The 27,892-nt window shown below is 39.6% G+C and overlaps 2 protein-coding genes and 1 long non-coding RNA gene across 9 annotated transcripts in view; 1 reads left to right on the top strand and 2 right to left on the bottom strand.

Annotated features, from left to right (window-relative positions):
* Positions 1-24,467, top strand: part of LOC148404222 (uncharacterized) — a 32,223-nt gene extending 7,756 nt beyond the window's left edge. Inside the window, exons 3-5 of one of the 5 annotated variants that reach the window (XR_015857961.1) lie at positions 433-501; positions 22,522-23,309; positions 23,429-24,467. This is a non-coding gene — a long non-coding RNA (uncharacterized LOC148404222). Of the gene's footprint in view, positions 1-432; positions 11,075-16,382; positions 21,690-21,739 lie in introns of those variants that run through there. The other 4 variants (XR_015857964.1, XR_015857963.1, XR_015857962.1 and 1 more) reach the window with 4 other exon arrangements.
* LOC148404223 (matrix-remodeling-associated protein 5) lies at positions 2,304-17,321 on the bottom strand. Its single transcript, XM_088373315.1, has 16 exons — positions 17,197-17,321; positions 16,858-16,994; positions 13,157-13,286; positions 12,161-12,399; positions 11,683-11,834; positions 7,887-10,832; positions 7,535-7,755; positions 7,047-7,317; positions 6,833-6,976; positions 6,119-6,637; positions 5,846-6,017; positions 5,485-5,745; positions 5,226-5,352; positions 4,978-5,058; positions 3,733-4,879; positions 2,304-3,649 (listed from the first exon to the last, which is right to left on the bottom strand). Exons 1-16 carry the CDS (start codon positions 17,281-17,283, stop codon positions 3,096-3,098), a joined length of 7,188 nt encoding a protein of 2,395 aa, XP_088229441.1. The 5' UTR covers positions 17,284-17,321; the 3' UTR covers positions 2,304-3,095.
* A 57-nt stretch (positions 24,468-24,524) lies between the features above and the next one.
* On the bottom strand, positions 24,525-27,138 carry LOC148404221 (immunoglobulin lambda-1 light chain-like). 3 transcript variants are annotated; one of them, XM_088373286.1, is made up of 4 exons: positions 26,981-27,138; positions 26,569-26,903; positions 25,857-25,890; positions 24,525-24,972 (listed from the first exon to the last, which is right to left on the bottom strand). In XM_088373286.1, the coding sequence occupies exons 1-4, from the start codon at positions 27,018-27,020 to the stop codon at positions 24,653-24,655; spliced, it is 729 nt and encodes a 242-aa protein (XP_088229412.1). In that variant the 5' UTR covers positions 27,021-27,138; the 3' UTR covers positions 24,525-24,652. The 3 variants fall into 3 exon arrangements, with proteins under 3 accessions (XP_088229412.1, XP_088229419.1, XP_088229429.1); XM_088373293.1 differs by having other exon boundaries at positions 26,572-26,903; XM_088373303.1 differs by having other exon boundaries at positions 26,575-26,903.
* Positions 27,139-27,892: the final 754 nt, after the last annotated feature.

The raw sequence follows: 27,892 nt of genomic DNA, 5'->3' as shown, positions 1-27,892 counted from the left end.
AACGTAAAACTATCAAAAAAATAAAAACTGTAACTGCGCATAATTGGATAAACTATTTAATTGTGTAGCTTTTAATATATTGTCCATTGAGTGTAGTGCCCTATACGTTCTCCTTCTGTGAATGATCAAATCAAGCAATAGGCACTATGCAATTATATTATTGATGATATATTTTTGACTCTCTACCCAAGTAGACATAAAAGATTGTTTACGTGCAAAAACAGTTTTCACACTATTCTCATGTGATCCATTAGCTGCCTATATCATCACATTCCATGAAGCAACCTTAAGCCTTAATGCTTAAGAGTGCTATTTTCTCACATTCCAGACCTGATTAAGACAAAGCGCTTTCTAATTCAGTAACACATTATTAAAACTGCACAGCAGCTATATGGTCAAAGGTTATATTAAAATTGCTTGCTTCTCTTTCAGATAAACTGAGCCATTGGTGACACATAATAACCAGTCTGCGCCTCAAAGTGCTACCAAAAACTGGAGAAGGTACAAATTCATTGAATCTTACTTTTATGTCATTTAGACTCCGTCTAGACAGGTATCAATGTGAAAAATAATTGCCTATATCAATGGAATTCCAGGTTCTCAGTATTAGATTACTGATTTAATGATAACCTCCAGACGTTAATTATACGTATATCTAGTTATATCCTCCATGTTATGCATACATCACATATTAAAAGAAATGACAAGGATGTAGACTACAATTTGAAAGCAAATGCTGTATCAATATAAGACAGAAAATCTGTCACTCAGCATTTTCAAAAATGTAGGCCTAAAAAAACGTTGGCAGACATTTAAGCCGCTTTGCCTCCATTCTGACACACACTTGGATTTAATAGCAAAAACACACTGCCAAATACTGTGCCTCCTTTTTTGTTGAGATGGCGCTGTCTTTATTATACACACACACACACACGATTTGTGAACAATCCCTCAGACAGACACAATCTCTTTTGCACAGACTCTTTCTCAAAGCGACAAACATAATCTCCCAGTAAAACACACACACACACACACACGCACACACACACACACACATACACACACACACACACACACACACACACACAAGCTGTGAAGAACAGGCCTAACATTTTTGTCTGACAAAGCTCCCTTCTTCCTTGGTCAAAGACTTATTTGTCTGAAAATGAGACAGTGGGAGACATTCACATTCTGCTCAAAACTAACAGTTAAATTGAACACACATTGGGAACAACACATCACTTTGATTTATTTTGCTCTTATTTATTGAAACTCTTAGTTGTTATATATATATAGTATATACACTTTCTTATACATATATATACATACTTTCATATAAATTATATATAATTACACTTCTATATACTAATAAACACAAAGTCATTGTTAATAAAATTATTTAATCAAATATGTGGACTATGTGGTCAGTAAACAAGAAGAAATTATTTTGGTTGAACCACAAACATTAACCTCTAAGTGGTGCTAAAGGAAAAGATAAGACATGCGTACGACGGTATTGCTGATGAGCTGCAGACATTTATAACAACAAGTCAGTAAGAAAAAGCACAAAATTGAAAAAAAATTAAAGAATTTTTTTTTCAATTGAGTATGGACAATGTATGAACCCAGTACATGAATAATGTGTAGGGATTTATTTTTACCATTTGAGGTAGTATGCGACAGAAAGACAGAAGGCAGTGCTTCTCAGTTATTTTCTGTTATGCGCCCCCAGAAAGAACAAAACATTTCATGTCCCCCCCCCAACTCCGCAATTTGTCTTTGCGGGCCACATAAAATTATGTGGCGGGTCGTACCCGGCCCTGGGCCTTGAATTTGACACCTATGCCTTAAGGGAATGGCACATGCTCCAGATTCATGATGGCACAGCCAATATTTTATCCTCCGTAAACCAGGAAGTAGCTTGCTAACTACCAATGGAGAAATAAACACAAATATGATGCTCCTCTTAAGTTGTGCACTTTCATTCAGAGTTCTGCTTTGTAAAAGGGTTATTCTTCATTAAAATATAGATAGATCATTTTAAACATACATGCAAAGCTTCCGGGGCCCACTAGATACTTCTGTAACTTTGTGCTGCCACTGTCTTTGAGGAGAATATTGATGTTTTGAAGAGTTTGTGTGTGTGTGGGTGCTTTAGGGCTGTAAAAAATTATTTGCCCTCTTCTCAAATTTTTTTTAATAGTTTTCCCACGTTAATATTTAAAATCACCAAACAAAGGCAAACATCTGACAATGATAATCAAATTAAACATAATCGACATGCATGATTACGAGGACCCAAATGCAGGGAAGCAGAAAGAGCAAGGTAGATCAAACAACATTTATTTAAAATAAACACTAGCAAAGTACTGATGAAAACAAAACTCAAAGTAGCAAAACATCAGGAGCAAAACGGCACAGCAATGAACCCACAAGGACTGAAAGGAAATGAGGAACTCAATACAAACTGACAAGACCACAAGGAGCATCTGGACAAGACACAAAAGGTTGGACGAGCTGGTTGGGTAACACACGGGATCACAGACAAGGTGATAGAGACATCGGACTCAAGGAAAACTAAATTCTCGATCAAAACAGATCATGACACTTTATGAAAGCAGCAAAACTATCCCACAACGTATTATAAAAAATGTAAATGTGGGCAAATACTTTTCATGGCACTATATATAAGTTTTTGATTTTCGTCATTTACAAAAGGGCTCAGAATTTTCCCCACTTCTGTTACATCAAACGGGTCCCTGTTCTTACAAGGCGTGTCCATTCTTACAATACAGCTCTCACTTAAAATTAACTTTGTTGAAAAAAAACCCAGATGCAAATCTACAACATGTAACCAAAACTGAGAAGTTGCCTTGTGAGTCAAGATGCATTTGTAGGTGTACAAAGCCATAATGACTTGAGGAAAAAATATCAAGAATGAAGCTGCCTCATTACAGTGGCTTGTCTCTAGGGCATCCTTATATGTATAGTATAGGACAGTAACTTCCGTATGGACAAATCCTTATCCAGCTTTGACTATTAAGAGCATTTCTTAACCCCATGTTTCCGGAATAGGAAATGTGTCAACATGTCCCTCAGATCACTTGTAGGTATGTAGATTTAAAATCTGTTCCAAGAGCATTTTTGGCATTGCATTTGTAGATACCAGAGTTCATGAGCACTGGATTCTGTATGACCAAGCTACCCTCCTCTGTCATATGGATCCCTCCTTGAACTATGTAGCGGTTATGTGGAACCAGCGTAGTACGGCCAGGTAAAGTCCAGGAGATTTCCGGCTTGGGTACACCTGTAGCAACACAATTTAACTTAACAGGTGATCCTCTGTTCACTCTGGTAATGGAGGACAGCATACTAGTGATGCGTGGTGGATGAACCATTACTGTGATAGGGTACGACAACGATGATGTGCCAAAAGAATTGGAGGCTTTGCAGATGTATGTCCCTTTGTCGAAAGTTGCAATCTGTCTCATTTGGAGGGTCCCATTGGCAAGAAATGTAACTCGACCAATAGACTGAGGTTTATCCAAAGTGAAGCCATTGGGCAGGGTCCATGTGATCGATGCCTGCGGCCAGCCATCAACAGTACAATGTAAGTTGAGAGTTTGGCCATAGGTGATTTTTATTCCACCTGTAAAATGAAAATACAACAGCACTACAAGAAGATCCGACGCAAAGATAATGAATAAAAAATGAAAATTATGCTGTGCCTACCTGTTGACCCTCTGATCACTGGCTTCCTTCCTGCTTCCAGTGCATAACGCTTCTCTGCTTGACCAGCCGCATTCTTTGCTATACACCTGTAAACTCCCTTATCACTTGCAGCCAGTTGAGAGATCCACAAAGTCCCGTTATTATGATGATGGGCAAAGCGTTGTAGTCTAACACCAGGCATAAGCATCGTCCCATTAGGTAGCAACCATACATACTCTGGGCTTGGTTTTCCACGGGCAGTGCACTGCAGCTGCAATTCTCCACCATTATGTTTAATTGATAGGAGTTCAATATTAGGAACAGCAAAACTTGGTTTCTCGGCTATTGATGCCACGTCCAATTCAACTGATAGGGATGCTTCACCTAGATGGTTTTTGGCCAGACACGTGTATTGTCCTTCATCTGTTTTTCTCACTCCTCTCACTTCCAAACTACCGTTTTGATGTACTTGAAAGCGACCACTGAGATAGGAAAGTTGTAGCGATTGGCCGTAAGGAGTAACCCACCAAACCCTTGGCTCAGGTTTCCCTTCAACCTTGCAATCTAATAATACAGTTTGGTAAGAAATGCCTACCACCTTTTTGGCACTCCTGCCTTTGTTGCTATTGATAAAAGGTTCCCTGGATTCAACCTCAAGAATCACATTTTTTATGTCATCACCAGCAGAATTTCGTGCCACACAGGCATATTTCCCTTCATCCGCTAGTGTTACTTTTTTAACTATTAACATGCCATTTTCCATTACCTCAAATTTGTCCGATGACATTGGAATCGCATCATTTTGCGGTGAGATCCAAAAGATCTGTGGTGTAGGTTCACCAGTAGCTTGACAATTTAGTTGAGCTACTGCTCCATACTTCACTGTGACCAAAGATTGAAATTTGTAACTAATTCTTGGGGGATTCGGGCCAACCTTGACACTAACCTTTCTCTCATCTTTACCTAGTTTATTCTTGGCAAAGCAAGTGTAGTCACCCTCATCTTTTTTGTCCATCTGCTGAAGAAGTAATGTTCCATTGCCAAAAATAACATAGCGATGGTTGTTATCACCACTGTCATCAGACTGAAGGGCATTGTTGATTAGCGTTCCATCTGGTAGACTCCAGGAGACTTCTGGATCTGGGAGGCCAGTTGCAACACAATCAACCTAAGAGAGACACAACACACATATTTGAATATTCATTCGTTATTTTCCCTTGATGCTCCTTAACCACAGTACGACAACCTGTTCCATCTAGATAGTACCTGGACTTTTTCTCCAAAGTTTACTCTCGGTTGTGTTGTTCTCACATGTTCGATTCTAGGCGGGGTCATCAAGACATCTACCTATACATACATATGTAATGAATGAAAGAGTGATGAGATCTACATTTTTTCTTCACGTTGTCTACTGCCGCTGATACATGTTTGATTGTTGAGCGGGTATAGGAAAAATACAGGTAATTACCAACAAATATACACAGTTTTAGATATAATCTCTGTCCTAATCATACCCGAAAAACCTCCATGTCCTCTCCATTTGGTCGCTGAAAGAAGCACAGATAATTTCCACCATCCAGCTCTGTTAGCTGAAGTATCCTCAGAGTCCCATTTCGGAAAGCTTTAATAGGTCTCTCTGGACTGGAGGCAGATGGAAAGAAGAAATTATCCAAAGATTAAAAGATTTACTCAAGTCTAATAGCATTTAAAAATGTTATAATTTGAACGCTCTTGTATTGATTCATCAGGTTTCCCGCTGGGTATTTTTGTAACCTGTAGTGATGCTCCATGATAGTTTTAGAGGGCAGCTGCCAGAAGGTCCCCCTTGGGGAGCCAATTGATTCTGGACAGTGTAAGTAGACAGCAGAACCATACATAGCAGAAACTGAGTGCTGGCGAGATGGCACTGCATGATGATGAGTAGGAGGGAAAGGAAGAGGAGGATAACGGATATGTGAGGAGGAATCTGCCCGCACTTCAAGGCGGACGGTTCTTTTTGCAATGCCCACCGTGTTTGTGGCCAAACACTCGTACCTGTGTGGAGGGCAAAATGGACAATAACATGATGAATATATAATTGTCTTGACATAATTTGTACAGTATGTCGACTAAGACAAATACATCCACCCCATACCTCCCTGCATCAGATGGTGAGACATTCTTGAAATACAGTGTCCCATTGGGAAAGACAAAAAGCTTATGTCCCAAAAACTGTGATGGCTTGACATGGATCCCTGATGGCAGTGTCCACTTCAAAGTGGGCAAAGGTTCTCCCTTCGTGGAGCAATGAACATATACATTCCTCCCTGGGCAGATGTAATTAGATGATAAATTGCATTGAGAATATTTTCTATTCATCAAGCTACAAGTGGTAGGACATTATTGGCATTTATTTTGCATGCAATACCTGTTGGAATGATCACAGTGTCACTTGCAGCTTCACTGATGCTTGGAGGCAAAGCTGCAACATGAAGATGATAAGTGATTGTATCCGCACCAGCTGCATTACTTGCAATGCATTTATAGTCTCCTTTACTGGAGAAATTGGTTGACTGTATTTGCAATGTCCCATTCTCAAGTAGAGACATATGAGAGATAGGAGTATGAATGGTCCCAATTTCTCGAACAAATGTTCCATCCGGTAGAATCCAGGAAATTTGAGCTGGGGGTTTTCCAGAAGCAAGGCAGTCAAGTGTCACAGTTTTCCCTAAATAGTTTGGTATCTCTGTCGACCTGGGAGGTTGGATCTTGGGGGCCTCAGTTTGAACCGCTAAGGTAATAACCATGCGATCTGATCCAAACTTATTCTGGGCAGTGCAGAGATACTGGCCTCTATCCTGTAGCTGGACTGTTTTAATTACAAAAGTTCCATCTTGGAAGACTTCAAACCGAGAACCGTGCTTGGTGTTGGCTGGGATGGTGGCACCTGCGGAGAGAAAACAAATAAAAGAAGGAAATCAATGAGTGGACCACAAGGAGAAGACCCCAATGTTTATGTTAATTTGAAGTTGCATAAAATGTTGCTTCCAAATGCACAAGTTAACATTCTCAAATTTAGAAGATTGCAAATTACTTCAAATTGTGCTGCTGGACTCATTTCTTTATCATTTTCTAATTCTACCTGTGGATACTTTTGTCCATGTGATGCTTGGCTCGGGATTCCCTGTTGCTTTACAATGTAGGACAGCGTCACCCTCTGCCAGGACTGACACACTGGCTTTGTTCACTGTAGTGATACGGGATTTGGCCCCACCAGCACCAGCTCCTAACAGCATCACTTCAATTAAAATACTTGATACATTGTTCAATATAATGAAGAAAATTTAGATGCATACCTCGAACATGCCACTGATCCCCATGTTGTAATCCTGAGGTGGTAGGATGGGAAGAGTGTGGGGTCAGATTTAAACCAGAGGCGGAAGATGCTGTTGATTTGGCTAGGTTTGTAGTTAGTTGGGCAGAGGAGCGTGTCGGCACTGGTCTAAGGTGGGAAGGTCTGGTGAGGGGTATCGCACTGGGTCGAATGGGGTTCTGAGGATTGTTGTGGTTTATGAGCGGTTTGAGTGTCACTAATTTTCCTAGCTGAGACAGACGATCAATATATGCCTGAAAAAATGTACATGGACAGAACAATTAGTAAAAACCTGGAATTGATGCTTCATTGTGATCACTGTGCCAACGTTTACCATTGTATTTGTTGTTGGAGCAATAGTGAGGATGATGATGATAATGAGACATGCGATGTAATATGTATGCTAATTACTTTATGCATGGGACTAAGCAATCATTTTTACACCCGCTAACCACCACACTTGTAGCCTACCTGTCTGTATCTGTTTCTCAGCTTTGATAGTAACAGTTGATCTCTGACTTGAGTCCTGACATCAAAAGGATTATTTTGTTGGGAAGAATTAATCATTGTTGGCTTGATAATGTTGCTTGTGGGTTCCACTGTTTCAGCTGTGATCTCTGGTTTGTTGGTGCTAACTGGGCTTTGAGCCCTTCCACGTGGGAAAAGCCTGGTTTCATGTGTGGGCACAGCACCTGGAAGAGAGAGAAAACTTGTGGCCTAGACACATACCACCAATCCAGCACAATATGTATGATCCAGTTAAATTGGCATGACTTACATGAAACTATTTACTGTATGATCAGTCACAAGCAGGTTTACCTACCTTGTTTGGGAGGTGGAAAAGACTCTGGCTTCTGCCAACGAGGATAGATAGGGTAGTGATGGTTTGAAGGCCAGTAGGAAGTTGGTGGAATGCGGGGTGGCAGTGGTGGCCTACTGATATCTCCCAGCTTCCCTGGATTTCTGTCTTGATGTATTTGTGGCACCTCAGCAGAGTTTGGTTGCTCTTTTCTTTGGTTGTGCCAGTGTAACCAGGGGTGAATTGGAACGGTGGGAACGTAAGGCTTTTCAGGCTTTGCTCCTGCTTTATCCACTTCTTCAGTGTCATCTTTGGTATTTTCTCTGTTGAAGTGAAAAGTTTTGAAGGTCTCTTTGATTGAAGAGACTTGGGTTTGTGTATTTTGTTCGATGGATGGTTGAATGGTTGGCTTTGGTGTCTGGGATGTTGAAAGTATGTTATGCCACGTATCGTAACTCTTTGTAACCAACTCGTTCTTAGATGATTGCCTCACCATCTGAAGCTTTGTGTTTATTGTTTGGGTTTCTTGTTCTCTAATTATTGTTTTTAACCCTCTCTCCATCTCACTTTTTCCTTTCATAATTTCCACATCCTTCCCTGCTGATATATTTTTAATTGCATTCACTTGCTCTATTTTCACATCAGTCATTTCATTGTGAAGAGAAATGGCTTCTATCTTTGGAGGAATAGTTGTTTTTGGATGAGGTAAAATATGTGTTTCTGACAAATTCTCTGAGTTGGATTCTATGTCTTTTACTAATTGAGAAGCTGAATAGCCACTTTCATGATCCAGAACTGTATGATGACTTTCAGAGTTGGATTCTTTTCTTTTGTGCGTGCTTCCACTATGCTCATTACCGCTAACTTTCTCTGTCTGATAGTAACTGGTGACAATCGTTTCTTCGGGTATTGTCCAACTAGAGGTGGTGGTAGTAATAATTGTGGCCGTTGGAGGGGTAAAAGTAGATTTGAGCATAGTAGATGAATGAAAAGATGATTTGGGGTCAGGATGAATTCTTCTCATAGGTGGTTTTCTTCGTCTAAAAGGTGGCCTTCTTCGATTTGAGCGACCAGGAACAAATTTCCTGTTACCTAAACCTTGTTGCCGATTTTCTGCTTTTTCAACTTGGGTTCTGATAACTGAAGTTTCTCCATTGTTTTTTTCTGTAATTCTACTAACATGGTTAAGGGATGACACTGTACTTCTGTCAAATGGAGTCTGTGAAGTTTTGGGTTGTTTTTCTTTTGCTGGTGACTCTATCCCATATGCAGAAATAGTTGTAATTGGTTCATTGTTCGCAGTTGTGTAGGAAGAAATAGTTGCTGCAGGGTTGGGAAAACTGGCTGGGGCAATCACAGTTGTAGAATACGGTAACGCCAACTCTGAGGCCTGTGCAATGGGTAATTTAGCATTGGCTTGAGCCAGAACTTGTGCCCAGTAATTTGGATCCAATGTCTTCGCAACAATGGTGGGTTTTCGTTTAAAATCTTTCTTTGGGATTTTGTTTGGAAACAAACCAGGATTCCTTCGCTGGGTTCCGACCGTAGAAACCTGTGTCGCAAAAGGGCGAGTAATTTCTTGGTAATCTCCCGCCGAACCTTCTTCTGTTTCAGCGTCTAAGATTTGCTGCTCTGTTTCTGTCTGTACTTCAGAATTTTCAGGGACCTTTTCCCCTGTCACTTCGACCACGTGTGACAGCATGTCAACTCCATAGAGATTTGAGGCCAAACAACTGTATTCCCCTGAATCGTCTTCGTTCAACTTCCTCACCACCAAAGTACCATTTTCCATGACTGCTGCTTTTCTTGTCTTTTGTGTGGGAAGAAGTACTTTGTTTGTGGGCATGTACCAAACAGTTTGACTGGGCTGTGCTGATGTCACCTCACATGGGAGTGAGATCGAACCTCCCTTTCCAACAGTAATTTTCTGTCCATTGAAAGCAGTGGGGCTTGGTGATCGTTCTTTAACAGTAAGCCTCAAAGACACCAAATCCACCCCTGCTTTTGTTCTGATCATACAGTGATAGAGACCAGAGTCAGATTGTGATGTATTCATGATCACAAGATCCGCTTTGTCATCAATTTTGAGTTTTTCAGACACACCCTCCACAATGGACAAATCTGGAAGCATCCACTCGATTTTTACTTCCTGTCCTGAAGTGACAACACTACATTTTAAGTTAACCTTTGAATCTTCAAGAACAGAATTGACCCGCCATGCAGTACCACGGTGAATCATTGCCCAAGAGGAAGAAAGGTCAGTGGCATCCTGCTGCCCCCTGTGGCTGCTGATTTTTTGGGTGATTATGGTCGTAAAATCCATAACCAGTTTCTTGGTTGTTGTTTGTTGTCTATTAAGCTTTAATGTGACTCTATGTTGAAGCAGCCATGCTGGTTCTGCCACCAAATATCCTTTTAAGTCTGTGAAATAAGGAGAATTTTCATTTGCAACTTGGGCATATTGATACGTTTTTCTGCTAGTGTTAGCTCTTTCTTGCCCTCGTTCCAAGATAGCAGGACTTTCATAGTAATACGCAACCAGTTGCCAAAGATTTTGCAATTTTTCCCGATCAATCTCACACTCCAGGATGGTTGCTAATGATACATTGACAGTTAGCCCTTGAACTGATCGTGGATTCACTGTCCAGTTTATATGAGAACTGTCTCCTGGGTGGCGCATATCACAGTCCACATGAGCATTATTTCCATGAATATCTGAGAGAACAAAACTTAGGTGGCCTAAGGGCTTTTCAAAGTCTCGGGTATATGGGAGGTCGGGCTCTGTGTCAGATTCAGCCCACACAGGGTTGTCCCACAGTTTGAGGGAAGAGCGAAGAGCTGGTCTTTCACAGGCAAGTTGATCTGCACTTAATCCAAGCAATATGGTGCCGTTCAGGGATTGAGGAGAGGAACACTGAGGACAAACCTCTGTTGTGCTTGTCTCACGGTCCTTTTTACACTTTATTACTCCTGGAAACAAGAAAAGGTGAGCTCAATTAACGTCTATCTGTCTATCAAAAGGAACATAGTCATTTTTGCAGAGTCCAGATATTTCTAATAGATCCATCCATGTGTCTATCCGTCTACCTGCCCATCCATCCATCCATCCATCCATCCATCCATCCATCCATCCATCCATCCATCCATCCATCCATCCATCCATCCATCCATCCATCCATCCATCCATCCATCCATCCATCCATCCATCCATCCATCCATCCATCCATCCATCCATCCATCCATCCATCCATCCATCCATCCATCCATTCCCCATTAATCCAACAACAATTATGAGCAATAATTAAATTGGTTTAAAAACAAAGGTGAGGGATGCAATAACTTATTTGGGTTGTACTTTCAAGGTTCTTGGGTTCCAATATTTTTGCATTGTCGCTCTTGCAACCTTTATCAAGCTTTGATTTTGTGAATTTGGTACTTTCGGTAAACAGAACTCCAGAATAATAGTGTCATTTTCCCCCTAAAATGTTGTGCAACTAACATATTAATCTACTCATTCATGTGTGAAAACCAGATTATTTTTGTTTGTTTTAAAAAACATTTTTGCTGTTAGTGGTTGCTGACATATTTCTGCTCCATATTCAGTAATATAGTTAAAAATCAGTGGGAAATTGAATATTTACTCAAGTTTGGTTCAGTTTAATTCAGTCCATTTGTGATTAGTGTACGTAAGCGTAAACAAGCTCATCAAAATAACTTTATAGTTTCCTATAATGTTTTGTGTTGAAATACAAAAACTTGCAGGCTGAGCTATTTCAGTCCAAAGTCCAATGAGGGTTGTGAATATCTTTTTATACGATACCTTCATGTGTAGCGCTCCACTGTATCAACCAGTGAAGTTGACAATCACAGGTCCAGGGGTTACCATGAAGAGAGAGAATTTCCAGTCTAGGCGATGTGTACAGTACAGTCGCAGGGAGCTGTTCCAACATATTATCTGAAAGGTGTAAATGCCTGAGACAAAAATAAATGAAAACAGTCAAGAACTTTAAAGGCCATGGAAATGCAAAGTGGCCGCAAACTGGGATGAGTAGGGTAAAAACAAGCCTGGTAAGGTGTTTTCGGCACAAGTTTCCTTGTTTGAAATATTTGTGTGGGAAAAAAAAAAAAATAGTGACGCTAACAAAATACATTTTGTAATTGCTTGACATGAACTATAGGGATTACTTAATACCAATAAAGAGACATTATCACTTTACTTTATTTTCATTCATTTTGACATTGTATCTACAAAAACAAAACTCGGCAGGCGCAGGTATTGTCTGTTTTTGTTTACTTACTTGAGGCCAGAGGTCCAAAAGTTCCCTAGAAGTGACACTGTAATGAAAGTATGAGGATGGATCTCTTTGAGAAGATTCCCTTCCAGTTGTAGTAGTTTGAGTGAAGTCAAACCCGTAAAAGAATATGGCTCGATAAAGCTGATGAGGTTGTGGTCCAGGTGCAGGCGAACCAGACCCACCAGACCCTCGAGCAGTCCAGGTTTCACTATTGTTAGCTTGTTATAACTCAGTTTCAATATCTGAAAAAAAACAAAATTCATGTTACTCAAAAAGTGGCCCATTAAACAAAGTTCACAAAAGGGTTCAGCCAACCCACATAGTATTGTTTGCATTCAGACAGTCTTATTGCAATTTAATCTCTGGATAAACTTTGCTCGTGTGTGCGTGTGTGTGTGTGTGTGTGTGTGTGTGTGTGTGTGTGTGTGTGTGTGTGCGCGTGTGTGTGCGTGTGTGTGTGTGCGTGTGCGTGTGCATGTGTGTCGAAGCGAGTAAAATTGAGATCTAGGTGTACCTTTATATATATTACTCCTTAACGTTATTATCAATTACCGTATTTTCCGCCCTGTAAGGCGCACCTAAAAACCTCCAATTTTCTCAAAAGCCGACAGTGCGCCTTATAATCCGGTGCGCCTTATATATGGGCCAATATGGATTTGTGGATGAGGACTAACTTATTAAAGTAAGCGTTACGTGTTTATTTTGTGTGTTGCGTGATATTAACCTTTGAGCAACGTTGAGTTATTGATATATTGTCATTGTTTTCACTATTTCGAGTGTTACTATATTGTGATTGCATTAACGTTTGAGCAACGTTTAGTTATTTATTCTATGCGCCTTATAATCCGGTGCGCTTTATATATGAACAAAGTTTTAAAATGGGCCATTCATTGAAGGTGCGCCTTATAATCCGGCGCGCCTTATAGTGCGGAAAATACGGTACTATGGATGGTTTCTAATAACAAGAGTAATGGTGTAACACACTCACATATACAGTACCTGTAGTGATCGCAAGCTATAAAATGCTCCTGGGTGGACTACGCTTATGTCGTTACCATGCATCAAGAGCATTTCCAGTTGCCGCAGAATCTTGAAGTCTGATGCCTCTACCTCAGTCAAGCTATTATATCTGTAAGCAAGAGAGCAAAATGTTTACCAGTTGGTAGGATAGAAGGGGCACTCCGAGTGTGGGCCACATATGGCCATCCACTTTTTCACCATAGATATTCGCCACTACAAATAGTGAGTGAAAACCATTTCTATGTTGTCCTGTTCTGCCTCATGGTAATGACGGTAACATGCTGTAAAGCAGCAGGAGGATGTGTGAATAAAGCTTTGGCTCATAATCATACCAACAATTCAAATACAAAGAGCTATTGAAAAACCTGTGTATTCTGCAACTTTCAGCACATTAAAATAAGTATATCTTCCCAAGAGTCATGCTGAATACAACGCAGAACAACACCCCCAAATCAAAGAAGAGGAACTTTGAGTGTACTAAGAAGAAATTATACTGTCCAGTAAGTTCACTACTATGCAATTGCCAATTTCTAAACGGGAAACAGGAGATGGGTTGCTCCCGTTCAGTGGAGACAGCAACACTGCCTCCCGCAGACGTCTACAATTCACATTTCTTGCAGGTAAATACTGTATCTCTGTTGCTCTCGCAGAGAGATGCTCCAAGCAAACAGAGGTTTGACACTTTTACCAACGTTATTAATGACGAAAAGTATCGAAAGAGTAGAGTAAATAGGATTACCCATGTAGTTTCTGGGCCAAATTCACAGTTAAGTGCTGACACACTGAAAAATAACGTATCTGCTCCTATGTTGTTATCATTACGGCTGCTCTCTATAAGATCCTCAGCATTATTCAGTGGGAGGATAAATATTAAGAGCTGAATTTATTTATTGATGTATTTCCATAACAAAGTTCAACTGTAATAAAAACAGTCCAAAAATGTAAATACAACCCACAGAATATGGCTCGTATGAATGTATACCAAAGCTGTGCGTTTGAACTATGGATAAGTGGGTGGTCTGGTGTTTTGAAAACTCCATTATGTCAGTTCCCTGAAGGTCTGGTCTCCCTCCAAATGTCTGGTCTGCTGATGTGCTCTCATGATTCCTGTGGGATTGTACTCTGCACCACGTAAACACGCACACAGCACAAATCAATGACATACAATTACCATGAAATACTGAAAGATGAGAGTCATTCACTAATAAATGGTTAAGTCAACCAGGGGGAACCTCAGTATTGCTTCCATGAGAAACTTAGGGCCTCTCCATACTGCACCGGTCTCTTTATATTTGTTGCAAGTGTGTTATCTCCTTACATGACTCCTTCAGTAAAAGTACAGTTTGAGTCAATTGCAGTGTGAATCAACTGACATGCTGCCTCGATGAGTTATGCACCACATTTCTATCTCATCAATATGCCACTTGAGAATAAACATTTCAAAGGCCTTAAAATAGAAGAGCAGTTTTCAATGCCATAGTACTCAAATTCCATCTCATCTTAAACCTGCCATACTTAAGGCAAAGTTGTAGCGCAACAACTTACTGACTTGCCATGACTTGTGTTGTTGCCCAGGGATCTATCCTGAGTCCTCTGTTGTTCAGTCTGTATAATTTCAGGCCAATTAATATGCAGCTTTACAGCTACCACAACTTTACATATGACACATATATAGTATGTGTCACTGTTGGCAGGTGAACATGGGCCAGTTTATTCTCCCTGTCAGATTAGATCAGAACCATTTCGGCTTCTGAAAACCTCAAGGAGTTATCTCTTGCAGACAGGACTTAACGCTAACAGTGTTAAAATTGATGTTTTATTTTCACTCATTGCTATTAAATGAAGTGATAAAGGATTTTTCATGGATTGACCATTTGCCCTCTTGTAATTTTACGAAGCTGTAAAGAACTTATGTACGAACCGTGCTCTACAAATGAACTTGCCTTGCCCATGTGCGTGTCCTGCCCTCCCCTCTTTCTTGTGCTGACCTGCCTCCATTGTGCCTCCGCACACCTGTTCCTTGACATTCACGATTACATCGAGTAATAAACCTTGTCTCATTCTCTCGTCATCAGTTTTTTCCATCATTATTTTGACACTGTTGCCATTACTGACTGCCTTCCATTTTACTAAACCCTAGCTGTTGAGAGAGAGGGGAGGGGGGGATGGAAGGAGAGGGAGAGCGGGTCACTAGATGGACAGCAATTCCCCATTGTGTACCAACCAATGTCGGAGCAGCTGCTGCCACCTGTTGCTGCTCCTGCTGAGGAGCCTATGCAACTGTGCTGAACTGACATCTCCTCCAGAGGAATGTTATGCTTCTTCTGCAGACAGCGAGGCCATAGAGTAACTGCACTGTTGGTCATGACGAGTTCTGTCCGCAGAGTGTAAGTGGTGGCATGTCAGAACTTGAGTATGCCCATGTTTTAGACAAAGATAGGCTTTTTCTGATTGCACTTTGCATATTAATGATTCTGATTCTAATTATAATTTTATAAGGTCTATCGTCATAAGGCAACTTTACTTTAGAAATGTTTCAGTGAATGCAGAAAATAAAGTTAATGCAGTAGACAGAAGTCACTCCCAACATCATCATTTCTGAGTGAACTATTTTTAACAGGATGAATTGCAATCTAATTTTAAGGCACCCTTGGCGGAACTTACATAACCCCCATATTAACTGGTCCTTGGGACACGTTATTTCATTCTCTCCCCAAGGACCTCAGTTCATCACTATGGTCTCCACATGTTATGAAGACCTTAAGGAAAAAACATTTTCGGAAGCTAAAGCTAGCAATTTACACCCCATAGACCAGGGGTCATGTATTCTGGTCCTCGGGGTCCGGTGCATATTTTCTGTCTCCCTGGTGCAACACCTCTAATTAGAATGATGAGACAATCATCAAGATCTGCAGAAGCTGGATAATAATCCTGATCATTTGAATCACTCATATACCATGAGTGTGCCTGGAATGATATCTCCAAGAGGGAGGTTTTTTTCTCTTTTTAGCTCTTGGCCACTTTATGAACGATATTACTCTCCATCGACCAGAGAGAAGTATACTAACAGATGTTTATACCAACAAAAACATGATGCATGACAGGATTTATAGCCTTGTCGTTTTCCATGGTAATTGTTTTTAGTCAACGTTCGGTGTTTGATAGAAGTTTTGGTCTTTTATATTTGTATGGCTTCTAATTACAGGGTTATTTATCTACTCTATGAGACCATTGTGCTGAAACTTGGAAACAGTGTTATTTGTCTACTGTATGAGACCACTGTGCTGAAACCTTCATCCACTACGCAAAGACCCACATGGAAGTGATTAGGAGCTTTCCCTACTTCAGAGTCAGTTTGGAAGCACATGCTGGTGCTAAACCTTTAGCTCCTGGCTTTCAAACAAAAGTTGACATATTAAATGCACAGTGAGTTGTGGTTTGATTATCTTCCTGATATGTCAAATATAATGAGGGTTTAAAAATGTCATGAACTTTAATAAGAATAGAGAAATTGTCATGTTTTATGGACTCACATGTTGAGACAAGTACATACACCATTTAAAATAGTCATAACTGTAATGATAGTTTCTTTAATATAACCCACTACAGATTCCAAAGTATTTCAGTTGCCCTGTTTAGATTTTCCAGAAGAGAAAGTTTTTAATATGTCCAAGTCTTACCCTAGGTTGAGTCTCTCTGTGTCCTTAGGAAATGTTTTGGGTACAGCTGTGAGATGTCTGAATGTACAGTGAACATCTTTAACGCTTGGACAGCTACAACTCTGAGGACAGGAGGGTTCAGCGTGTGCATGGGAGGTCTGCAATAGGGGAGACATGACAGCTTGCATTGTCCATCAATACACCAAAAGTTAAATCATAGAACAAGCATGAAATGAACTTGTCAATGTTAAAGGACATGTATTTATGAAAATTTCAGTCTTGGTGCGTGACCGTTAATTTTAATTGAACATCAAGCAAGTTGAACTTTATTGAAACAGTTTATGTAATTAAGCTATTTACCATGAGGCATAGTAGTGATGAGAGGAGAAGGGGAAAGCACATTGCAGCCAACCTGCAGAAGATCTTTATGCACCACCACAACGCCATAACTGAATCTCTGAGGATGCTCACGCCATTAATGCATCTGCAAAAAAATGGGTAATGATTAACATTTTTCTTAATAACAGTTCTGTACACAATGCAAACATGTATTATTATCGAGTCATAATATGGCAGCCAGATGTGATAGATGTGCAATATTTTTCCCAAAGTTGCATAATATTTGGTATACTCTGGTTCATGTAGATTTAGATTTCAAGTTTTTAATGCCAGCAATTACAACAAAAATTGCTTCTGCTTACTCCGTATTTGACAAGGCGAAACTTCACCGTCTTCAACTTCACCTCAAATTTTGATACTACTGTAACTTTAAAGAGCAATAAAAAATCCAACTTGTCTCCGCTATAAAGTGGTCTGGAATTGTCTTACGAGGTCAAAGCTACATTTCTACATGGTCTTTCTTACTAATGACTTTACCAGATTGGAGACAGTGGGAGAGGACGGAAGTCACAGAAGACAGTAAAAACAGAGTGTAGGATACAGGTTGCCAGTTTGGACAGAACAAAATGTGATCAGATATGATTGTCATGTTGAAATAAAAGGTAAAAGGATACGCAAAACAACAGGTGAAAAGATTCTTGCGCAACTCGACCAGACACTGTAAGATTTTCAGAAATCAGTATTTCAAAAACCTTCTTTCCTTTGTAACAGTAAACACAACGTACATGTGTTTACATGGAACATGACTGGTTGAGCATTGATAATTAGCATGGATTCATTTGAATTTAACTTTCTCACCTGATTGTTATTGCTCACAGGCGTATTGTAGATGGAACAAAATCTTAGAGATCTGTTGGAATTACGTAAAATCTTTAGGAATGGAATATATAGAAATGCTTTCGAAATGACCCCCATCTTGATGATTATTGATACTGACGCATTTACATTCCTGTTCAGTGCACCCACTTCAGCCTGGTACTTCCTGGTAGCTGTTAACAGGGCCACACATGGTGCAGCTGACTGTAGAGTCTGAGCTGAGCTCATTTGTGGACCAGTTTTATGCTTCCAGGGAGCTGAGGGTGACCATGAGGAATCCCAGGAGAGTCAAAAATAGGGAAGCCCACACTTGAAATTCCTGGTCGCAGTCCAGGTATGTCATGAATGCATCTGAGGATGGCGTCTGATCAAATATTTATACAAAAAAAATGAAGTTGCCTGAAGATTTAAGGTGAGGCCGGCACGCTGTGATTACAAACATAACAATGCTAGTTTACAGCTTATGTTGAAATGATCTCATAACTCCTCATTAACCTGTCTGAGCAAGAATCACCTTTACGAGAATGTAAATTCAGATATTCCATCACAAACAAATTATTATAAAACAGGTACACAAAATTGTGCTTCTAAATCCTCTTCAGAACCAATTTAGCATTTTTTCTCATATGGAAAACAAGTGACAATTCAAAGTTTCCTATGATTGCATTATCAAGTTATATCTATGAATTAAATCAGGTTGAATACACACTCACCTGTAAATTCCTCCACTGGACAGCACAGACTATTTAAAATGAAGACCCGAAACAAAGTCCTGGAGCTTTGACTGCGTCTTTGAAAGTTTCACAAGACGCAAGCAAGCTTAAAAGTATACAGTTGATGAGTTAGTCCGCTCTGCTGACTTGTTGCAGTCTGAGAAAAATCTCAGAGAACACAAGAAGGGATGGAGCTCTGTGAGTGTGTTTGGATTAGTTTGACCCTCTGTTGGTCCTCAAAGCATCTGGATTTGAGATTAGTTTCTTTCCTCCTTTCTGGTCCCATTTGGTGTGTTCAGACAGGAATGCTGCACTTCTCCATCCCCTCCTACACCTACGCTCCTTTCCTCCACCGCCCCAAAACTCCCCTTCTTCTCTCCACATCAGTCTGCTGGAAACATTAGGGCATTATTTTCCATTCTTTTTTTTCTTTCTTTTTACTCTCCCAGCTTGTTGTTGGCCAACTGTTGGAATCTCAGACATTGTTTCTCACGAAAATATTTTCCCTTGCTCCCAAAATAATTTCCAATATGCAAAGATTATTTTTGTGATCAACAATGCCTGGCCAAAATTTATTAATGAGAAGAGTGTGTCAGGTTAACAAAATCTTACAATATTGCACACAAGCCACAACATCACATGTATCACATTTTTGGCTTTCATTAATCCCCAAGACTTATTTCACACTCTCGCATTTGGTTAAACCATGTCACAACTATTCTCTTGCCCTGCCTCAAAACATGACGTCGTCTGGATTTTGGCCTATTTTACTGCCGCTTCTCCTCTCTCTTCTCTATTGGAGAGGTCCTACGTGGTGATAAGGAAGAGTATAGCTGAGCTGGTGCTGTGGGACCGATCCTGAGGACAACCAATTCCCATTAAAATCCCCAAAAATGATGTTGACTTCATCAGACCATAATAATGCTTTGTTTTGAGGTAGTGTATTCATTTAGCAATATTTTTTATGATTGTGGTTGATAGTTTATTTCTTCTTTTCAACTGTTGGATTTGATCCCATTCGGTGGTGTGCAGCTTAGCTCTGCTACTGCATAATCAGAGGTGAATACCTGGGTTTGGCTAGTTGCATCTCATAAAAATCCAAAGGAATGGCTCTCTCCATAGCAAGGCTGCCGGCATTAAATAAATGCAGGCTCAAATCATAGCGTTTGATCTTGTTAGCACCATATGGAAACACTTACATAAGCTGCTGACCTGTTTATTTGTCAAGCTCCAAACAAATCTGAATAGGCCTTTTGTCTCCAACCATTTCACTTTTGGAAGGGAAAGACCACACTGGACACCAACACTGGTTAAAGCTCTCAAAACATTAGCAGGAAGCCTGTTGATTCACTTAAAATTAAAACTTTGCTCCAACTAACTACAGTGTATTAAAAAAGATACCATTTACTATTCTGCAAGATTTTAAAACCCATTCCATGATTTGTCTCAAAATAACTGGAGTAATTTTGTTGGGTAAAAAAGCTCCAGAATAGTGACTCAGATCCATTTTGAGTAGAAATATTACAATGTCGCCTGATCATCAGTATTTGATGTTTTCAGTTATAGGGACCTCAAGTGAAATTTAGATAAAAAAATGTTTACAGTTGATGTTGAAAATGCACATACACTGTACTTTAATTATTCACGCTCTTATTCACTCACTGATACCAAACACCATGAAAACACAAGCACATTGTTGAGAAATGGCGTACTTCATTATATGTATGCCAGATTTCCTGAAGAAGAGAATAGAATAGAATAGAATAGAATGGAAGAGAAGAGAAGAGAAGAGAAGAGAAGAGAAGAGAAGAGAAGAGAAGAGAAGAGAAGAGAAGAGAAGAGAAGAGAAGAGAAGAGAAGAGAAGAGAAGAGAAGAGAAGAGAAGACAATGCCCTTTATTGTCATTTTACAATTCAATTGTACAACGAAATTGGAAAGCTTCTCCCTTTCCAGTTCAATAAGAATGAAGAAAAGAAATCCCAACAATAAACATTACAAAAATTAAGAAGTATAAAGGATGTATAAATAATAGAAGAGAAAGAATCTTTTTTACAGTATATACAATGTGGCTATTTATATTAACTTGAATGAGGTATGTACAGGAAGTAAATAATAAATAGTTATTGCATGTAGTGTTAACAGCAGCAGTGACAGTGTAAGTATAAAGGTGTATTGGTATTGTATTATAGCTGGTGTTGTTTCCTCTCAGAGTTCAGTGTGGTGATGGCTCTTGGGAAGAAACTGCTTTTCAGTCTGGTAGTCCTTGTACTGATGCATCTGTAGCGCCTCCCAGAATGATTTCATTCATAATTCTATTAATCCTCAGGTCTATATTAAACAGAAGACAACTGTACATCACTCAACACTCTCTGTCAACACCTGCCTTGTATACACACACGTGCACACACACGCACACACGCGTGCGCATGCACACACAGACGCATAAAGACAGGCATACATGCATGTCAGTTGTCATCCCACCATAATAATTACCATGAGCGCTACCAATTTCAAAGCCTCAATTTTTTTGGAAACTAATTTTGCCTAACAGAAACAAATGTAAATCTAAAATTGCATGTGCAAAAGAAGTATAAAGGATGTGCTGGTGTGGTGTCACAAGTGTGAATAACAAGCGAGTGTGCAATGCACCACATGCTCATTGTCCCTGTGTAAGTGAAAATAAATGTCTTCTAAATCTGACACCACCTTGAAGAGTATTATTTATAAACCTGTCAAATTTGAATACCTGAAAACCAAAATGCCATTTAATAAATAAATAAATAGATAAATAAATAAATAACCCTCATGAGGATAAGTGGTACAGAAAATGGATGGATCATAATCTCGTCAAATATAATCAGAAATGTTACTTGTAAAATTTACTAATAATTTCTGAGTGAAAAAACTTGATGTGTTTTTACTTGAAAAAAATCTTTAGTAGTTTGTTTTAAGTAAATGTCACTATTTTTTTACAGTGCAATCGTGCCAGCCGAAAGCCCTGGTACATATGCTGGCCCTTTTTTTTGTTTGTTTTTTTAATCCTGAATGGATGAATCCTTCCCTATTTCAATGGGACACATGGCTGACGACAAGGTGCTTTGAAGCACCTGCACCAATGCAAAGCTCTGGTCCTCACACTTTGTCAAGTTGGAATGTTCCTTGCAGTTCCTTGTGAACATACTTTATGCCGACAAATAAGCTTCTTCTTCCACCATGTCAATGACTGCGTCTCTCACATGTCAATTTTAAGGGAATGAGAGGAACTGTTGTGAATCAAGAGGTGAGTCAAGTCAGTTTTGATCACACCCACAATGACGCAAAACACCAGATTTTACCATAACTGCACCAGGTTGCACAAAAACAGAGTCAGATATTATATCTTCACATTTGAGTTTTCAAGTGAACTGTATGTACAGGTGAGTCATTTGAAGTGATGACAAGATTGTGCATCCTGTTTTGACAATGTTCACTACAGCTGTAATCTGAGCACGTATGTGCATTCTGAAACTGTGTGTGCCTATGGCATCTTATCCCACATCATCCATCTGCAAATATTTTTGTTTTGACAATGTACTGTATGGCAATGTCATGTGTTTATTGTGATTATGTTCACTGGAAGTTCAGTGTACAGTCATGTTATTCTGTCTTAACTGGTTTATGTATGAGGACTTCCATCCCCAGCCACAAACTCTTCTTCTCATGAGTGCTCACTTGAAGATCCGTGATTCTACCCCCAATTTTTGCTTCTTTATTACAGGAAGCATCACAGTCATCATTGTTCACCATGTATGTGCTGTGTTGGACTAATACAAAATACAGATGAAGTGCAAAATACAACAATGTTGCACATCAAGCAAAATGGACAGGACAAATTTTAAGAGACGTTGGAGAATGCACATCATTAACAGTTGGCTCTGCTGTGATTTGTCAGTCATGCTAAGTCACTTTCCAAATCATTACCAAAAGTTATCTTTCATGAATATATCACCTTTTATGGAGCATTGTTTTGTCAATCTACTCTGATAGACGTGAAGCGTAACCAAACCCCAAGTATACATGACTCGCAGAAATAGATTTGAAATGTTAAAGAATCAGAATCAGAATCAGCTTTATTGACCAAGTTTGTGAATGCCAAAGAGGGAATTTGACCCTGGTTGATCTCAGTCTCTGTACAACATTTAAGTGACTAACAACATTTAGGTAACTAACAACATTTAAGTGACGAGAACAATGTGTTGTTTAAGGGAATGTGTTGTTCCTCTCCATATTTCTAAGCTTTCTTTACACGTAGTATACATAGTGAAAATGTTAAAACTGAATTTCATCTTGATTTTCATAGAGGTACAAGCTTCAGTTAGCCTTTTTTGAAAATTGGCGGACCCCGCTGTGCTGGACGTTCCAGCGAACAAAGGGTATTTTATCGTGGCTGAAAGTAGACTAAACTTTAGATTAGCTGAAAAGAGGTCTAAATTGTGGCGCAGGCGGTGTAACACGAGTTTGGTGAATTTGATCAAGGACAGATTCTGCACTCGGGGCACCTGTGTGGTGGGTCTCATTATATTTCATTCATAAATATAACAAAAGCATGCACTGAACCCTCTGAATTATTGTAGAAATTTCATGCATTCTTATTATCTTGTCTCTATTTCCTGCATGGATTCCAGATAGGTAGACCGTTTGCCTTTCCTGTGCCGAATTGAAGGGAAATGAGCGGAACCACTTCCATTGGCCATTGGTGGTCTTTTGTATCTGAAGCTATCTAATGCCACACTTTGGTTTTTCCATCTATTGATGCCAAGGTGCATTTCTAAATTGTGTCACTTGTGAGTGAAACATGGGAATTGTGTCACGTGCGTCAGCCTTGGAGGCAAAAGCAAATGTTGTTATTAAACAAATACTTAACAGCCTACTTACAGCTTGTTGAAAACGTATCTACCAAAGTAGAAGGATAACAAGCGCCCTCTGCCTTCAATAAGCCATACTGTACCATTGATACAGCCCAATAACGCCTGAGATTATTCATCTTCCACTGCAAGTATCAGATTTGGACAGTTTGGGCAAAATTTTACACTCTATATTGCTCACCAGGTATCTAATCCCACCCATGCAAAACCAGTGTGTCACAATAGGATTAAAACAACAAGCACATCTGATGATACAGAGGGCAAATGAAGTATAGCTTCATGTGGTAGTACAAGGAAGTACATATTGAGCTTTCTTGTGTGGCGCCCATGATGACATGTGCTGCATGTCAACACGTGTCAAGATGCAGGGGATTTCATGGATGAGGAAGACTCCATGGAGGATTCAGGCTTTTACCAGTGGAAAATTCTGGACTGTGCTGTTTGGATTGTATGCTTTTTGACCCATGAGAGACTTGTGGAATATTTCCATGTGGCAAAATCGTATTGATTATTGTATGAATACAGAAACCTTGTCAGTGGGGTGGTAGTATATAGTGTGAGATAGTGTAAGATAATACTATTTTCAAATGATTCTATTTTCAACATTTGCAACAGTAATTAATAAAACAATTGACATAATTATAAAATTACAAATATGTGTGTAATTATATATTTTGAAGGGTTTTTCTTACTGCATGACACTGAAAATACTGATTATATAATTTTTGCAGTATGTTGCAGAAAGCATGCAATTTTAGAGCACTGAAACTACACGACACAACAATTTTGACACGCAACAGCGAGGGGAAGAATTAATAAGTGCTGAAATTCAAATGTAATTACCAGGCCAAAAAACTTTGATGACAATTTTTATTGAAGAATTCTAAGCAAGCAAGTATCAAGTTGAAAGAAAAGTTCCCTTCAAGCATGCAAATACATCATTGCTATGGCCTGATTAGCCCACACAACGTAAATGTTGACCATCTAGGTCGCACACATCGACTTTCTGATGGTGTTTTCAGCAGACTTGGAGCCCAAAGACACTTTACAGGTGTAACTGGCGTCCGCGTTCCAGTTGGATGTCTCCACGGTCAAATAACTGCTGATTGTGTAAGTTTGGTCCGCTTGTCGCATGGCGGGGCCGGTCTCGACGGTGCCGCTCACCGGAAGGCCACTAGCCAGCCATTTGACGTCTGCATATGGGGACGACTGTGTGGCCACACAGACCAGGGTAGCCTTTTCGGACTGGAGCTCGGCACTGGCCGGGGGAAAGACTGTCACCACGGGAGCAGGGAGGTCAGAGCCTGTATAGTAAAAATCCATTTGCTTGGGTTAGCTTTGCAACTCAAGGCTTAAAAAAGGTACAAAGGTGCAGCGAAGCCAACTCACACATACTCGAATACTAGACAGCATGTATTATAGATTAATCAACACATACTGTATATTTAGAATTAACGAAGAATAACACAATTTATTAATTTACTACAAGAAACTTCCCCGACCTACTGTTTGTGATCCCTTACGCTAATGAACTACAATTGTAAACTGAACTGAACAGCAAAAAAAAAAAAAAGGCTGACAAAGGTTGACAAAATCTTAATCGGAACAGTTGGCAGTGTTGCAGAGGCGCTCTGAATCATATTGACATAATAATCATAATAATCATACTGACATTTAGTCATAAATATATCTGTCTGTCTGTCTGTCTGTCAATGAAAATTGAAAACTAAAATGAAAATTGTCACAGTAAAACATCAACTGAAAAAAATCAACACATACCTCAAAAGCGACCAAACAAAAAAAAGAAAAAGATATAGACTATTAAAAAGATAAATTTAAACATAAAATAAGTTTGATTTTGACAGAAAACCTGTCAGTAAAAGCTAAATGGAAAATAATCAACACATTTATGTACCTCAAAAGTGACCAAACAAAATAAATAAACAAATAAATGAATAAAAGATATAGACTATCAAAAAGATATATTTAAACATAAAATAAATTTGATTTTGAAAGAAAAACTCTGCTTTACTATCAGTCTCACATGGCAAGACTTGGTGTGTATCACTGACAAATACTGGAATAAATAGTGAAAGTGCAAAGCTAAAATAAAAAAATTATATTTTGAAAATGTACTCAACAGGGAATTTGAGTAGATTGGGAAATAAGATGAATTTAAAAGACTTACTTGTCACAAACACCTTGGTTCCTCCTCCGAATACCACAGTGATTTCGTTTGTGCTCACAGTCGTACAAAAACTGATGACGCTGAAGACTCGTCCACAATGTTCCCACCAGGCCTCTTCATGACATTGGCCTTTAATCCCGAATACTTCTGGATGGCCATATTCACTCATTTGCCTCTCATCTTCTCTCCAATGGTGGTGGAAATCAACATATTAGTCAAAATGATCATGGTGACAGAGACGTCTGTCAAGAGGAAGGTGAATCTTGGAAGAGCAACATCTTGGCCATGTAGAAACAACAACACTTTGAGGCTCTGAACATCAGATTTCCATGTTCTATTTAAAATCTCCCCCTGGATCGGATCTGGATAAATTCGTCCAGCTTTTGAGGTAAAAGATATGATTAAGATACATTGTTTTTGAACATACTCAACAGGTGTCCCTTTGAAATGGAGCGTTCAGCCATCCATTCGTCCATTTCTATAGCGTTTGCCTTCATTAGTGTTATGGATGAACTAGACCTGAATCCTGCTAACGTTTGGTCATGGAAGCAGAGAACACCCTGGAGTGCAGACCTTGTTGCTAACTCAAGACCAACAGGCCCAGAATCATGAGCGTAATAATCCAACAAGTGAGGCAGATCCAGAGCATGTTGGCTCGACAAAAAGCAGAAGTAAGAATGGGCAGTTTCTGTCACTCAATAAATCACTGTGCTACAACTTCATGAGCAGTGTTGTCCCATGCGTTACAATAATACTCAGCAGAGTCTCCTAACTTTGCCTGCTTGATGATGAACTGGTAGTTTACAGGAGAGGGCGTTTTAACATCAAAGCGACCTGAGGAGGATTGGAAATGTTCTCCAAAGGTAGGTGAGGAGTGCGTATGGTGATGATACAGAATAAACTCTGGAGCGCCGCCAGGTATTTGTTTATAAAAACTGACAACATAGCCGTCAGCCCTCTGAATGTTGCAGTCAAAAAGAACTTGTTGTCCTTCAGGAACTGTCAGGACCGCCGGTGTCTGGGTAACCACCTTGGCTGCATCACCATCTGTCAAAAGGAAGAAAATCAACAAGGTGCTGTCACCTGACTTGAAAATGAAGGAGAAACACCAGAGAGGGTCTCACAAGTCAGAGCGCTGACGAGAAGGCAGAGGGTCCCCAACATGGTGTCTGTGAGCAGCGGGGAAATGTCAGGCAAGCGAGTTAACGAAGCAAGGCTAGTCAAAGGGGCTTGCAGCTTTTAAATGCACCAGGGAGGAAGTGCTGGGGAGCTTTATGCGTCAGTGATCATTCATCCAGAGACAGCTCGGCTACGCATTTAGAATGTGGGGCCTCAGTGGGGACGTTTTGGACCTTATCTACCTCTTAACATTTAAAAAGTTAAAAAATGAATTCACAGCAGAATACAGAAATTTAAAGGTGTTAATGAGGGCGGACCGCTACAGGCATGTTTTGCTCGTGCAAATTGACTGACAGTGATTTTGATTTGTTAAAAAAAAAAGAATCCCATTACTTAGGTAGTTTAAATTTCTTGTAGAATAAAATCATAGATTTTTTTCTTAATACTCAACAATCCCATTGATTTAGTATATGTATCGGTAAATTGTCAAAACAAGAATCAAAACAAAAAGATGTTTGAGGTAGCTAAATCACACATACACTAATACGTCAACATTTTATTTAGAAAAATCATAGTAATGAAATAAAAGTAATTGTCCATTCCAAAGCAAGAACCTTTGTTCAAGGGTGTGTGTTGTTTTTGAGGTCCCCCCTCCCCCAAACAACCTTCCTGAAACTTTCAATGATTATTTGCTCATTTTATAGCAAGTATCTTGCTGATTGACCCATCTTAAACTGACTTTACATGTCTAGATATTTGTTCATAGACACATCGCATCTTCTCTGTCCTCATCTGCTCACCAGAATATTCTCCAGTGAGTTACGTTACTACTTGACCCTGGACTAGGTATGTGATTTGAGTAAAGTGAAACTTGCCCTGCCTCATTTGCATGGAGCCAATGTGCAGAGGAAAAGGTC

The sequence above is a fragment of the Syngnathus floridae genome, chromosome 1 (assembly GCF_059516105.1).
Source record: "Syngnathus floridae isolate MCC-2025c chromosome 1, RoL_Sflo_1.0, whole genome shotgun sequence".
NCBI classification, from domain to species: Eukaryota; Metazoa; Chordata; class Actinopteri; order Syngnathiformes; family Syngnathidae; genus Syngnathus; species Syngnathus floridae.
This window is presented reverse-complemented; position numbering and strand designations above follow the sequence as displayed.